Here is a 14155-nt window from a genome sequence, read left to right on the forward strand (position 1 = left end):
AAGTTATCAAATGAAGTTGGCATGAGACCTACGAATAGACGTGCATGGGAAATTATTTTATTCTCCAATGCCTGCACAGAGGTGTTTTTTTGTAATTTTCTGGGAGTCTGTATCATTGTGACAGTAGATATATATATATATATATATATATATATATATATATATATATATATATATATATATATATATAAAATATGGAATGTATCTGAGTCTGTATCATTGTGACAGTATATATATATATAAATATATATATATATATATATATATATATATATATATATATATATATATATATTATGGAATGTATCTGCACCAGTAAATATTATGGGTTTATTATTAATAGATCTTCGCCCCCTACCAAGCTTTTGATCTCACTGATAGTGATATCTCTTTGTCACTGTCTGTCCTGCAGCCTCCTCCAGATTTCATACAGGGGGTCTTTTTATTCTTCACGTGCTCCTGTTGATGTCTCAGATAATGATTGATTATAGTTTCCTTGTTCTAAACTGTCCTTTATAAAGAAGTGCAACCTTGATGAAATGTATATGAAACAATGCAATGCTTCATAGTCCCATACATTACTGCAGTCAGTAAGCGTGTTCTGTGTTATGGAAGATGATGTGTATCTCCTCTGACTTCCCTTGTTTCACATTCACAGGAAAAGTCACATAACCTTGCGGTACATTCTGTAAAAGCTTTGCTCAGCATGGACGATGACATCATAGTGGCTAACCCTTGCCCAGGCTTTACTCTTGCCCACATGTCTGTGTTGACCAATCCGTCAGGATCCAACATATACGTATGTGGCGTTAAGTCTGAATCAAGAAAAGAAGAACTGATGGAGTTGTTCACTAGCTTGGAGTGTAAAAGTATGTTTGTAGTTTAACAGATAGTTCTGCGGTTACTTATATGTAGGTTAGTGTTAACATTAAGTAATAGTTGTTGTTAGTGTTTTTGTTTTTTTACATGTTGTGTATTTTACCCATGAGGTCTTAAGCATGGTGTCTCTATTATCTTTCTCGAAGATCATGGACCTGAGACAGAAGCTCTTTTATGGCCCTTTCTATGAGTATCAAATATTAGGAAATCCAATGGTGGGCCCTCTGTCATGGTCAGACCAGGACAAATGCCACTTTATGAAAATAGCCCTGCCACCAGAAGGTTTTGCTAGGAATTTTATTCCACCACAGCAAAGGTCATCATCATCATCATTATCATATATTTATATAGCGCCACTAATTCCGCAGCGCTGTACAGAGAATTCACTGACATTAGTCTCTGCCCCTTTGCAGCTTACAGTCTAAATTCCCTAACATGCACATACACACAGACCGAGGGAGACTAAGGTCAATTTAATAGCAACCAGTTAACCTACTAGTATGGTTTAAGAGTGTGGGAGGAAACCCGCTCAAGCACTCTCCACACAGATCAGGCCATGGTCGGGAATCAAACTCATGACTCCAGTGCTGTGAGGCAGAAGTGCTAACCACTGAGCCGCCATGCTGCTGTATGGCACAGTAGAGAATGCCAGCACAGTCATTGCTATAAAATAAAGGAGTGCTGCCTTTTATACTAGTAAAATTCATTTGGCATTGTATAATGATGCTGTATAACAGAAGTCACAAATAAAATAAAAGTGTCAAGTTTAAAATAAAGTGAATAAAATGTTCCACTCCAATAACATAGTGTTATGATTGATTCATCCATCTAACCTATAAGAGTAGTGACCCTTAAAAGAACAGTATAACATATATAGTAGCACTAGAAGCTGAGATATATAATTTAGATATTCATAACTAAAAATGAATTTGTTATTATTTTAAATACATATTATATATCACCATATGACACTAACCTCAGTATTTTGTTTTCCAGATATTAAGATGCTCAAAGAAAGTTTCACCGACATTGACCCTTCTGATCCTAGGCTACAGAAAGCAAAAATAATTCTGCTACTGCCTCAGTGTTCTGGATCAGGCGTTAGCGACCCAGTGGAGTTTGTGTTAAGTGAACATGGAGGTAAATAAAAATATTTTTTACACTATCTATGTATGTAGGAGAAGCCCTCTTTCCCCACTTTGGGCACTACTTTCTATATTAAAAAGAACTTATACTTTATGAGTAAAACAATTTATTTGGATCATACTTAAAAAAGCAAGTTAGATATAGGACTATTGGATAACATAACATGTCAGTAGAGCGGATTAGGGGAACTGATTTATAAAGTAACACAGATACCCTCACCCCCTTTAAAAAACAATTAGGGTGTAGTGGTATTTACTTTCCCTACATGTCATAACAGTTATGTTTACTCAGTTGCTCAGTGAAATCTGTCATATGCCATCAAATATCTGCCTAACATTCCAAGTCGCTGATTCTAGCAATGAACTACATTGTGGCGCATTGAGGTGAGTGGTGAGACCCTACGTGGAGTCTCGCCCACTACTAACCAATACAGAGCAGCTTCCCTACGCTCTGTCCAATGAGAGCAAAGCCTCAGCATTCCCAAACAGATGCTAGTTCTACAAGCGTCAGCATACAGTTTAGGCACGACATGGCTTGCTGGGACCTCTGGTTCACCAGTAAAAAAAATACTTTTATCTGTTTTTCCACACATTTATTACCCTGCACCCAAACTGTTCATCCCCTCAAAATTACCTCTGCCAGGCCTATGAGCTCTTGTTCAGCCCATGCACTGTGTTATTGACATATGCGTGCCACTAGCTATCACAGAACAACTGTATGCAACGAAGATATAATATAACAATGCATTATATGTACAGTACACATTAACTTTATTTTATTTATGTAATTAATAAAACAAAATATTTTAAAAATATAAAATTTATATTTGGAAAAAAATATTTACATAAATGATTATACTATTGACAGTTGTTGGTTTATATATTGGTGAAATAAAAGTTTTATGCATTGTGATGTGACCTTTTATTGTACATACGCTTGTGCGTATAGTGCAAACTGTTCTGTGTGTCTACGAACAGCAAGTACCCTCGGCAAACGTATCTTTAGATATGCTTGAATTTGAATACGGACAAAACTACGCTCAAGTCACATGCTCTTTTTAAACACGTAGCTTATGTGCAAGTTGCATTCAGACATAAATCGGTCTGATTATATGTGCACCACATAGAAAATGAAGCAAGATTCAGCATCATCACTAGCTTCCTCCTTAACACATTCATGTGTCTGGGGTATGCTGTACTCTATAATAATGTATTCCATGAAATGCATGCAATATCTGCAGTAATATACAGTATACCTACTTTAGTCAGATGTATTACCAGTCCTTGGCTAATCTGTTCTATGTTCGCATCAATTTGCAAAACTTAAATAAAAGAGGCCAGCGCCAGACTGGGGCATGGGAGGCCCACCGGTAATCTGGGTAGTCTATGATAATGTGTTCTATGAGATGCATATATTTTATTCTCAATATCTGCATAACAAAAATAATGGAATAAGTACCATTTACCATACATTCCTAGTATCAAACATGCTACTTGGACCAATTTATGCTTATGTCTGATTGTGGATCCTGTAGTAGTTATAATTGCAATTTGTGCCCGGTAAGGACATACTTGGGAAAATCTAATGTTGTATTTGGTTTCATGTAATATTCCTTGATCTCCTGCAGGTGTCACTGTTGTTAGTGCATTGCTTAGAGAGCATTTACATCCATTTTTTTATAGCTTTATCGGGGCTGTAAATAAATCCAATGTAAGGCCAGGATTGCAGTTGTATTAAAAAATGCAAGTGCAAACCGAATGTGAACCCGTATTGAAGAACTATGCATTTGTGACTGTTGTTATCTATTTGTGAAAAGGCCTAGATGTAAGCAGCATGGGACTTTCCCCATATATTTTAATAGCCAATTTGTTTCATTGGGTATATACACTATATGGACAAAAGTATTCAGACGCTTGACCATTACACCAGCAGGGACTGTAATGACATTGTATTCAAATATATATATATATATATATATATATATATATATATATATACTTCAATATGGAGTTGGTTCCCTTTTTGCAGTAATAACAGCTTCCACTCTTCTTGAAGGCTTTCCACAAAATATTCAAGTGTTTCTGTGGGAATTTGTGCACATTCATTCTGTAGGGCATTTAAGAGGTCAGGCACTGATGTTGGACAAGAAGACCTGGCTCGTAATCTCCGTTCCAGTTCATCCCAAAGGTGATCGATGGGGTTAAGGTCAGGACTCTGTGCGGACCAGTCAAGTGCTTCCACACCGGACTCATCAAACCATGTCGTTGTAGTCCTTGCTTTGTGCTCTGGGGCACAGTCATGTTAGAATAGCAAAGGGCCTTCCCCAAACTGTTGCCACAAAGTTGGAAGTATAGCATTGTCCAAAATGGCTTGGTTTGCTGAAGCATTAATATTGCCCTTCACTGGAAGTAAGGGGCTTAGCCTAAACCCTGAAAAACGGCCCTATACCATTATCCCTCCTCCACAAAACTTCACAGTTGGCATTAAATCAGGCAGGTAACGTTCTCCCGACATCCGCCAAACCCAGATTCGCCCATACGACTGTCAAACAGAGAAGCGTGATTCGTCACTGCACAAAACATGTTTCCTCTGCTTCACAGTCCAGTGTCGGTGTGTTTTACACCACTCCATCCGACGCTTGGCATTAGTCTTGGTGATGTGAGGCTTGCATGCAGCTGCTCGGCCATGGAAACCCATTCCATTAAGTTCCAGCCGCACAGTATTTTGTGCTTACATTAATGCCAGTGGAAGTTCAGAACTCTTCAGCTATGGAATCAGCAGAGCGTTAGCGACTTTTACGCACCTTGCACCTTGCAGTCGTTGACCCTGCTCTGTGATTTTACATGGTCTACCGCTTTGTGGCTGAGTTGCTGTTGTTCCTAAATGCTTGCACTTTCTAATAATGGGCCTGATTCATTAAGGGAAGGAAAGCAAAAAAATTAGTAACTTTGCACCTTGGCAAAACTATGTTACATTGGAGGGGGAGGTAAATTTAAAATGTATTGGCAGATTTATATGGGATAAAGTATGTTCTAGATCAACTTTAAATTTCATTGTACAAATAAAGCTATCAAAATGTGTGTGCTACATGAAAAAACAGACAGTATTTATCATATGTGCAAAATAATAAAGTAATTTGCACCCCTTGCATTGCAACATGGTTTTGTCCAGGAGAAAACGTACACATTTTTTTGCTTTACTTTCCTTAATGAATCAGGCCCAATATCACTTACAGTTGACTGTGAAATATCCAGCAGGGATGAAATTTCACAAACCGTCTTATTGCAAAGGTGACATCCTATCACAGTACCACGCTTGAAGTCACTGAGCTCTTCAGAACAACCCATTTTGTATCACAAATGTTTGCAAATGGAGACTGCATGGCTAGGTGCTTGATTTTATACACCTCAGGCAACGGGTCTGATTGAAACACCTCAATTCAATAATTAACAGGTGTGGCCAAATACTTGTGTCCATATACTGTATATATATATATATATATATATATATATATATATATATATATATTTTGTAGTGAGGGCATCTCTATCTTGCCTGGACAAGCTTCACTGTGTATGTGTTTCTGTTCTTCCACTCTAATAGTAGATGATGTCCTTTCTATGCAGATACTGCTCTGCTTCAGGACCTCTCTCAAGGATCTGTGTCAGCTGATAGACTCAATGGTTTGGCCAAACAACAACTTTCGGAGATTAACCATGCAATGAAATGTAAGTGTTTAATACAATCACATTTTTTATTAGAGATTTTTTGATATTTTTGCAACAATTGTGGTTACTAGAGGATATCACATTGCCTGTTGCTTTATTTTGATTCCAGTTAGTAAAGTGCTGGCAGTTGTGTACTGCACATGCTCCGTTTATCCTGAGGAAAATGAACATGTGATAAATCAGGCTCTTCAATTCCAAATGGAAGGAGTCAAAGAACAGCCATACAGGTGAGCACCCATATATATTTATAATATTGTATTTTATACCTGTCTACTTCCCTATGTATTAAACCTGGTCAACATATGAAATTATTCCACAGATACAAGTGTATTGCTACATACTAAAACGGTGTAATATCACCCTTATATGTTTACCAGGGATCTAGTATTTGCCCCAACCCTGTTTATGATGTCACATTATTGATTGATGCAATTCCTACACTTTAAAGTACAGTAGCTGACTAATAAAGTAACATTATTGGAACAGCCAGGTACAAAGAGGAACACGTTGGATGTATGTTACTACATTCAGTGACATGTTACACATACCTCTATACCAAACATTCAGTGACATGTTACACATGCCTTTATACCAAACATTCAGTGACATGTTACACATACCTCTATACCAAACATTCAGTGACATGTTACACATGCCTCTATACCAAACATTCAGTGACATGTTACACATACCTCTATACCAAACATTCAGTGACATGTTACACATGCCTCTATACCAAACATTCAGTGACATGTTACACATGCCTCTATACCAAACATTCAGTGACATGTTACACATGCCTCTATACCAAACATTCAGTGACATGTTACACATACCTCTATACCAAACATTCAGTGACATGTTACACATACCTCTATACCAAACATTCAGTGACATGTTACACATACCTCTATACCAAACATTCAGTGACATGTTACACATACCTCTATACCAAACATTCAGTGACATGTTACACATACCAGTCTATACCAGACATTCAGTGACATGTTACACATGCCTCTATACCAAACATTCAGTGACATGTTACACATGCCTCTATACCAAACATTCAGTGACATGTTACACATGCCTCTATACCAAACATTCAGTGACATGTTACACATGCCTCTATACCAAACATTCAGTGACATGTTACACATGCCTCTATACCAAACATTCAGTGACATGTTACACATGCCTCTATACCAAACATTCAGTGACATGTTACACATGCCTCTATACCAAACATTCAGTGACATGTTACACATACCTCTATACCAAACATTCAGTGACATGTTACACATACCTCTATACCAAACATTCAGTGACATGTTACACATACCTCTATACCAAACATTCAGTGACATGTTACACATGCCTCTATACCAAACATTCAGTGACATGTTACACATGCCTCTATACCAAACATTCAGTGACATGTTACACATGCCTCTATACCAAACATTCAGTGACATGTTACACATGCCTCTATACCAAAGTTTAAATGCAGAGGGAAAAGAGGTTGCAGTTATAGGAATCTGTTCTGTCCTATGAATGGAGCACAGTTCAGCGCATTAAAAGTGCATTGAAAACGCATCAGAAGTTCACATACTTCTTTGATGTGCATCCATGTCCATATCATGTTCTTTTCATACTTTCAATTGATACTGGGGCCTGCACATGTCTGTCATTCCTAAACACAGCATGAGAAGCCATCGGTTAGTCCAAACAATAATATTTTGTGTTTTCTTGATATTCCAATGTTTGGATCTTACGCCCTATTTCCACCACTTTATGTCTGATCTTGCAGACACTGCGATAAGTGATCTCAGTACCTTTCCGATGTTCCCTTTGGAGCTCCACATGAGCAAACTCCTACTAAACACACAATAACTGCTCGTCTAACCGAGCCTTTACAGATGAATTCCAGTTATTCGTTCTAACTCTTATCTATTGCAGGCTCAGCCCCCCTGTTATTCCTCTTTGTTCTTCAGTAGAAATCATATCGGCCTCTAATAAGTTTTATCAAATGGAGCCATCAGACACTTGCAATGGCTGTTTTCTTGCTGTCCTGACAAGAGAGGTAAGTCCAGGACCATTTAATATTGTTATTCAGTGTATACGATAGAAAAAAGAACTATTGTTTAGAAGAAAATGCGTAGTTAATACTTTTATCAGTAATTCTAGACAGAATGAATGTAATCCTTGTTCAGTCAGTACTGAGTCTCAGTTTGGTAAAATAGAACTTGATGTGAGCTATCTGCTCTTCAGATAGATATACATCAGGTCAGCCCCACATGTTAGATAACTAGGTATGCGGGATTTTCAGTGTTTGGAGCTGACCCACAGTTTACACCTCTGCTCATCTGAAGGATCAATGATCCCAATGTCTGACAATGCAGTTGGTTCACATGCATTCCAGTTGGAAAACCGTGTGAGCATATTCTGGCTTCATACTGACTATACGCTGATCTGAATGAGTCCTTAGAGTTGTGGTTTTTATTTGAACCTTGTAATCTCAGCCACTATTCTCAATCATAATAATACGTGGGTGTAATTATACTCTTGAGAGCTATAAGCTCTGCTGCTAAATGTTCTGTTGTATTTACTGTTGCAGCCACCTGGGCTTCGCATCATGGGGCGTGACCAATCTCCTGCCACTGGTGTGCGAGGCATTCAAAGGGTGTTCTTAGGGAAGGGGACAAAGACGGGGGTAGCCCAGCGACCTGGGGGGAGAGTGGTCACCCTGCACCCAGAGCTTTATACTACCACAGATTTCCTGCTCCCTGATGATAATATGTCTTCACCATATTGGCTTTGTGACGTGGCCTTATTCAGTGCTGTCACCACCCGATAACACCCCTTGAATTAAAATACCTTGTATCACATAACACATATTGTTTTAGTGTAAGGGCACAATGAATGGTAGATTATTAGGGCTACCCACATTTGTCAAACAATACCCCAATTCTTCCAGGTCCTATTCTCAGACGACATAAAATCAGTAACAGAATTACCACCTTTGTAGGGGGTGCAGTCGCTACAGGGTCTGGTAGTGAGGGGTGCCTGGCAATGCCAGGTTACCATTCTGAGGCATGTGCCCTCAAACTTGGGTTCCACACATGCTCGGGATAGGCCCCTGTCCTGCTCTTCTGAGAGCTGAGTGGGGACCTGGGAGGCAAGAGAAGTCCAGCCCAAATACCATCTTCTGCCCCTCAGTAATATACAACCCATGTACTTTCCTCCATCTTGACAAATGAATCCATGTATTGACCCATACAGACCTACAAATATGCAGGAATCATAAGGTCACAAAAGCATAAGAGTTCTCTGTACAGCGCTGCGGAATTAGTGGCGATATATAAATAAATGATGATGATGATGAAGAAACAACATTTCCACTGTACATTTGTAGTTTTATAGCTTTAAGAATGACCCATACTGTTTATGTTAGATCTCTGTATAGTCTATGAGTAAACCCAGTACTATGTCCAGTACACCTTATGAATGGTGTCTGGGTGACATCAGCCACACCCACCACACTGCTGTGTTGGGAGAGGTTTATAATGGATGAATAGGGATTATGGGGCAAAGTGAAATACAATAGCTTTGTAGTCAAGATAAACAATGTCAGCAGCCTTAATAACAGCTTTATTTATTGACATTTATGGTGCTGAAATTCTTTCATTACATTCATCACTTAATATGTACATTAGACAAATAAAAAAGGAAAATATCAATAATAGAGTTATGATAGCTTTATGGGATACAAGAAAAAATATATAATATGGTACTATAACAACTTTTATATGTGTAGTTTTATGTATTATTTCCATATTTCGATTTTGATAATTTTTCTCCACCTGGGCCTCATCTTAAAAATATTACAGCAGTACAGCAATAATACATCATTTAGTGGGTGCTGCGCTGTCTGACTATTTAATGGGTTCTTAGCTTCAACACATTCTAGGAAACAGATGTCTTGACTGATTACCAAGGTGACTTACTTTCAAATTATCTACGTTTATTCTAGAGGGATACATCTGAATCTGTTAGAAATGTTTTGGCTCGAGCTGCTGCTAAGGGACTTCTTGGTGGCATCGAAGCTCCAAAAACACCAAAAAGAGAGAAAAAGAAGAAATCAAAAACAGTTCCCAAAACTATCACCCCCACTTCAGTTGCTCAGGCAAAAATCACAGACTTCCTGAACAGAGAAAATAACATAAGTGGCTCGAAAACACCAACCTCAAATCAAGATCAAAACAATTCACAGAAAAACTTAAACAACATTAGCGTTTTTCAGGGTAAGAACCAATCAAAGCAAGTTTCCAGTCCCACAACCAGCATAACAGTGAAACATACACATGGCCTTCCTCCCAAAGGCAAAGTATTAGAGTGGCAGCAAAATGCTGCCCGGCTAAAACTGGAAGAGAAGATTGTGTTGAAGCCCGTCCAGATCATGTTGCCCCCAGTAATGGCTCCATATTACAGTACCCAACCTCCTGTCCAAATCCGAGGTCCTATCCATTATTATCACCAGCGCTGGCACACAGGAGCCCGGAGCATCTCACCAAAATCCCCAACGTTGTCTATTGTCGGCAAATCCAAGGAAACCCCAGCTTTTACTATACTTCGTCACCCTAAGCCGTGGCACTGAAACTATTTTATATTTTTGAACTTTTTATTGGGTTGTAGTGACTATAGCAGTCACTTTTTAAGTAACATTCATTTTGTATTTTAGATGTGTTTCACATCTCATGCACATGTCAATTCGAATCAATGTTATCATATTGCTCAACTCTCATTCAAATAGATAAAACTCTTTAATGTTGCCAACGGGTGTTGCTTTTGCAAAATTGTTTCATAGGAAATTACAAAGTCATCTACTAAAACATTACTTGCTGTTTCGCCAGGATAAATTTAAAATATTAGCATTGCATGCTGTTTTATACTTTTTTTGTTAATAAAGTAATATTGCGAAACATATCTCAATAGCACTCTTTACACACAGTTAAGGGCTGGCAAAGGGGCATCTGCTCCCCAGGCCGGCCCGAAAGTGGGCTACCTTGGGCTGGGTCATCTGCTTTTTTTATTTACAATGTTCCTTATAGGCTGCTGAGCAGTCTCGACCCCCCCCCCCCCGGGCTAAAATTTGCCAGCCAGGTCCTGCTCACAGTAGTTTTATCTTACTGTATTTTCACATTGAGTTTGTGACACTGTGACTATCTAAATGGAAGGGAGGGGAACCAGAATGAATCACTCTAGCATAACAGAAAATTGTTGTGTTCTAAAAGTTCTGTATGATCTTGCCGTGATCCTTTAACTGTGCACATCAGGCTATTAAAGAACATGGTTTTATGCTAGTGGAATTTTCCAGGTAATTGCATTTTTGTTCTGAGTCAGTGCAGTGTTAAAAGGTTTTTTGATGTCACTGCAGTGCCACTAATTTTACACTGCAGCAATACTGGGCAAACTGCCTAGACTTACTTCAAGAAACTGCAGATGTTCAGGTACAGAGCAATTAAGTTATGAAATTCTCTCTAAATGTACCAATAACTACCTGTCAAGACGTAGGCAGTAGCGATAATGTAGGCGTAATTACTAGTACAAAAGCTAAAAGCAAAATATGAATATATAAATTTCAGGATGATGCAAGTTTATAGGTGAAGTGTTCAGGTCCTGAATAAATAGTATATGTATTTACATGCACTCCTTATTTATAAACAATTTTTGCCCAGAAGAAATACAGTAAAGTATGTCCTGGATAAATCAGATACAGTTTGTTTAGGTTTTTGGGCTAGAAAATTGCAATTTTGCATTACAATTACACGCATGCTTATAATAGGAAAGGACAGATATTGTAAATATATTTGGCTGGAAGTAGATTTATCAGACTCTGGTAGGTAGTTTCAGAGTTGTAGAGCCCAGTAGACAAATGTAGAGCAACCATTGTTGTTGTTATTATTATTATTATTATTATTAGAATAAAATGTATAAAGTCAAAAATGTCTGGACCCCAAATGGTATTATTAAGAATCTTGAGTGTGTTGCTGGCAGTTGATGACAAATTTCCTGCCTCTACAGCTAAAACATAGAGTCAGATGGAAATGTACATGGGGAGTAAATACATCACTGAAGTCCTGCCTACTATCACTTTAGAACCACCACTTAATCTGTCACAATAATGTTTAAATTACGTTGGTAAAACAGAACCTATAAATATACTGTCTGATATAAGGTGTGAATGGTTTGTGAAAACATGTCTCATTGTATAAACTGACACCTCATTACCAGCAGCTCAGAATAGGTAAAATCTTAGAATAGGTAAAACTCAGGTTATATTACATGTAGCACGGAAGTAATGTCTGCAGTTTTAATACAAGTGGAGAAAGAATACATGACTGACAGTTGCAGAAATTGTTAAAATAGTTTCCACTTTCCAAAATAATTATGTACCATTCGTCTAGTTGTAATTAATTAAATTATCCAGTTATCATGATTCTATATAATAAAATTCTTAATTATTATCACTTTTCATTTTATATGCCAGCTAACCGGGAAATTACATCTCATTATACTTTTAATTATATGCCTTACACTGTATCAAAATAGAACACAATTATATTTTATTTCATGTTTGTATTGTTAATGGAGTGACATGCTCAGGAATAATTACATGTATTATTATAAGAATCAAAGCGACAGTATTACATTAATACATTATTATTATTGTCGGAGTCAAAGTGAAGTTAGGAGACCTAACATTAAGTCAAGTCTCTATTAACATGTCAGCTTCTCTATAAACAGCCAATCAGAAGCAGCTGCATTGGACAGCAGTATGTTAGACAGTGAAATTTAGAGTATTACAATGATCAAAATTAATTATTGCCATCATCTAAACAAGTGGTCCCTAACTATGATGGTAGATTTACTAATGATTAAAGCAATGGTATTTGTGTTTTATAATGTATACTACACCAATAAAAATGATTGTTTCTGCAAGAAAAGAGAAGGGTGCCATTCAGACAGAAAGATTACTCTGGAGGGATATAAAGCACTTTGGAGACATAGGGGTCTATTTAACATTGGTGATTGGTGGACAGCAGTTAGACTCATTTGTATCACTGCATAAACTGTCCAGAAGTCACCATCATGCTGGTGACCAAGGACCAGGATCAGGAACCAGGAACCAAAAAGAGAGGAAGGTACAGGAAACTAGCATGTAAATGCCATCATTGCAATATGAAGTTGGACAGGTGAGGACCTACCCAGTAGAATTAGGGAGAGGGCACACCGCCAACACTAACTGATCAGCTCATCACCCCTAGATGTCAAGTGCGCGCTGAGTCCTGATTGGAGAAGCTTAGTAACCAGGATAAATTCATGAGGACTAGTCACCCAAAATCAGTCTGTCCCACCTGAATGCGACAGTTGGAAGACTACGCTGCTCTCTTAGATTACCTGCTGCTGGAATCTGTAGCTCTGTTGCTGCTTGGCCGGATCCTGTTGGAATGTTGGGGCCCTCTTTGGAAAAGGGATAAGTACTGTGCACCTCATGTAGCGCAAAGCAATGAACGCTCATTGTTCACAGTATTCAGTACATATGGATACATGACAGGTTGCTTGACATGGTAAATCTGATTGAATAAGTTATTCTAGTGTCCAGTGGATTCCGTCTGCTAGTTCCTGGGCTTGGTGAGTACAGTTAATGGATTAATTCACATGATGTCACTATGTCCTTGCCTACCTCACAAAGACCTAGTAAGTGTAAATGTAACTGCTAGAGCAGGGTCAGTACGCAGACCAGTTATATCTGGCACAGTTCAGCTGCTTCACAAAGCAGGTTCCCAGGTTTAATTGCAGAATGGAGGACTCCAGAGGTAAATAGCACATAAGAATGCAGCTAGCACATATGTTTGAAGTTGTATTGGGGGTACAACTATGTGACATAATATAATTTGGGGGTACTACTGTGCGGTATAATATGAACTGGGGGCACTACTGTGTAGTGTAATATGAATTAGGGGCACTACTGTGTGGTATAATATGAATTAGGGGCACTACTGTGTGGTATAATATGAACTGGGGGTACTACTGTGTTATAATATGAATTGGGGGCACTACTGTGTGGTATAATATGAATTGGCCAGTGACTGAAGTGGGGGGGTGTATAGTGGTATGCCATACCGCCACTTATCCTACTGCCTTCACTGTAAAACTATCAAATTCCATTAATTTCCATTCCTATTACATTTATCATACCGTCACTTATAAATTTACACTTCGACCTCTGTGTACAACTATGTTCCCTAATAAGAATTGGGGGCACTACTGTGTGGCATAATATGAATTGGGGGCCTACTGAATGGCATAATATGAATTGGGGGCACAACTGTGTGGTA

General features: G+C 38.2%; 1 protein-coding gene across 2 annotated transcripts in view; it reads left to right on the top strand.

Moving 5' to 3' along the window:
• Nucleotides 1–10735, top strand: part of NSUN7 (NOP2/Sun RNA methyltransferase family member 7) — an 81965-nt gene extending 71230 nt beyond the window's left edge. For both annotated transcript variants that reach the window (XM_075194897.1, XM_075194904.1), the window contains 6 exons: nt 659–869; nt 1876–2019; nt 5652–5753; nt 5863–5980; nt 7713–7836; nt 9787–10735. In XM_075194897.1, coding sequence (XP_075050998.1) covers nt 659–869; nt 1876–2019; nt 5652–5753; nt 5863–5980; nt 7713–7836; nt 9787–10410 — 1323 coding nt within the window. In that variant the 3' untranslated portion in view covers nt 10411–10735. The remainder of the gene's footprint in view (nt 1–658; nt 870–1875; nt 2020–5651; nt 5754–5862; nt 5981–7712; nt 7837–9786) is intronic.
• The last annotated feature ends 3420 nt before the right edge of the window (nt 10736–14155 follow it).

The sequence above is a fragment of the Mixophyes fleayi genome, chromosome 1, assembly GCF_038048845.1.
Source record: "Mixophyes fleayi isolate aMixFle1 chromosome 1, aMixFle1.hap1, whole genome shotgun sequence".
NCBI lineage: Eukaryota > Metazoa > Chordata > Amphibia > Anura > Limnodynastidae > Mixophyes > Mixophyes fleayi.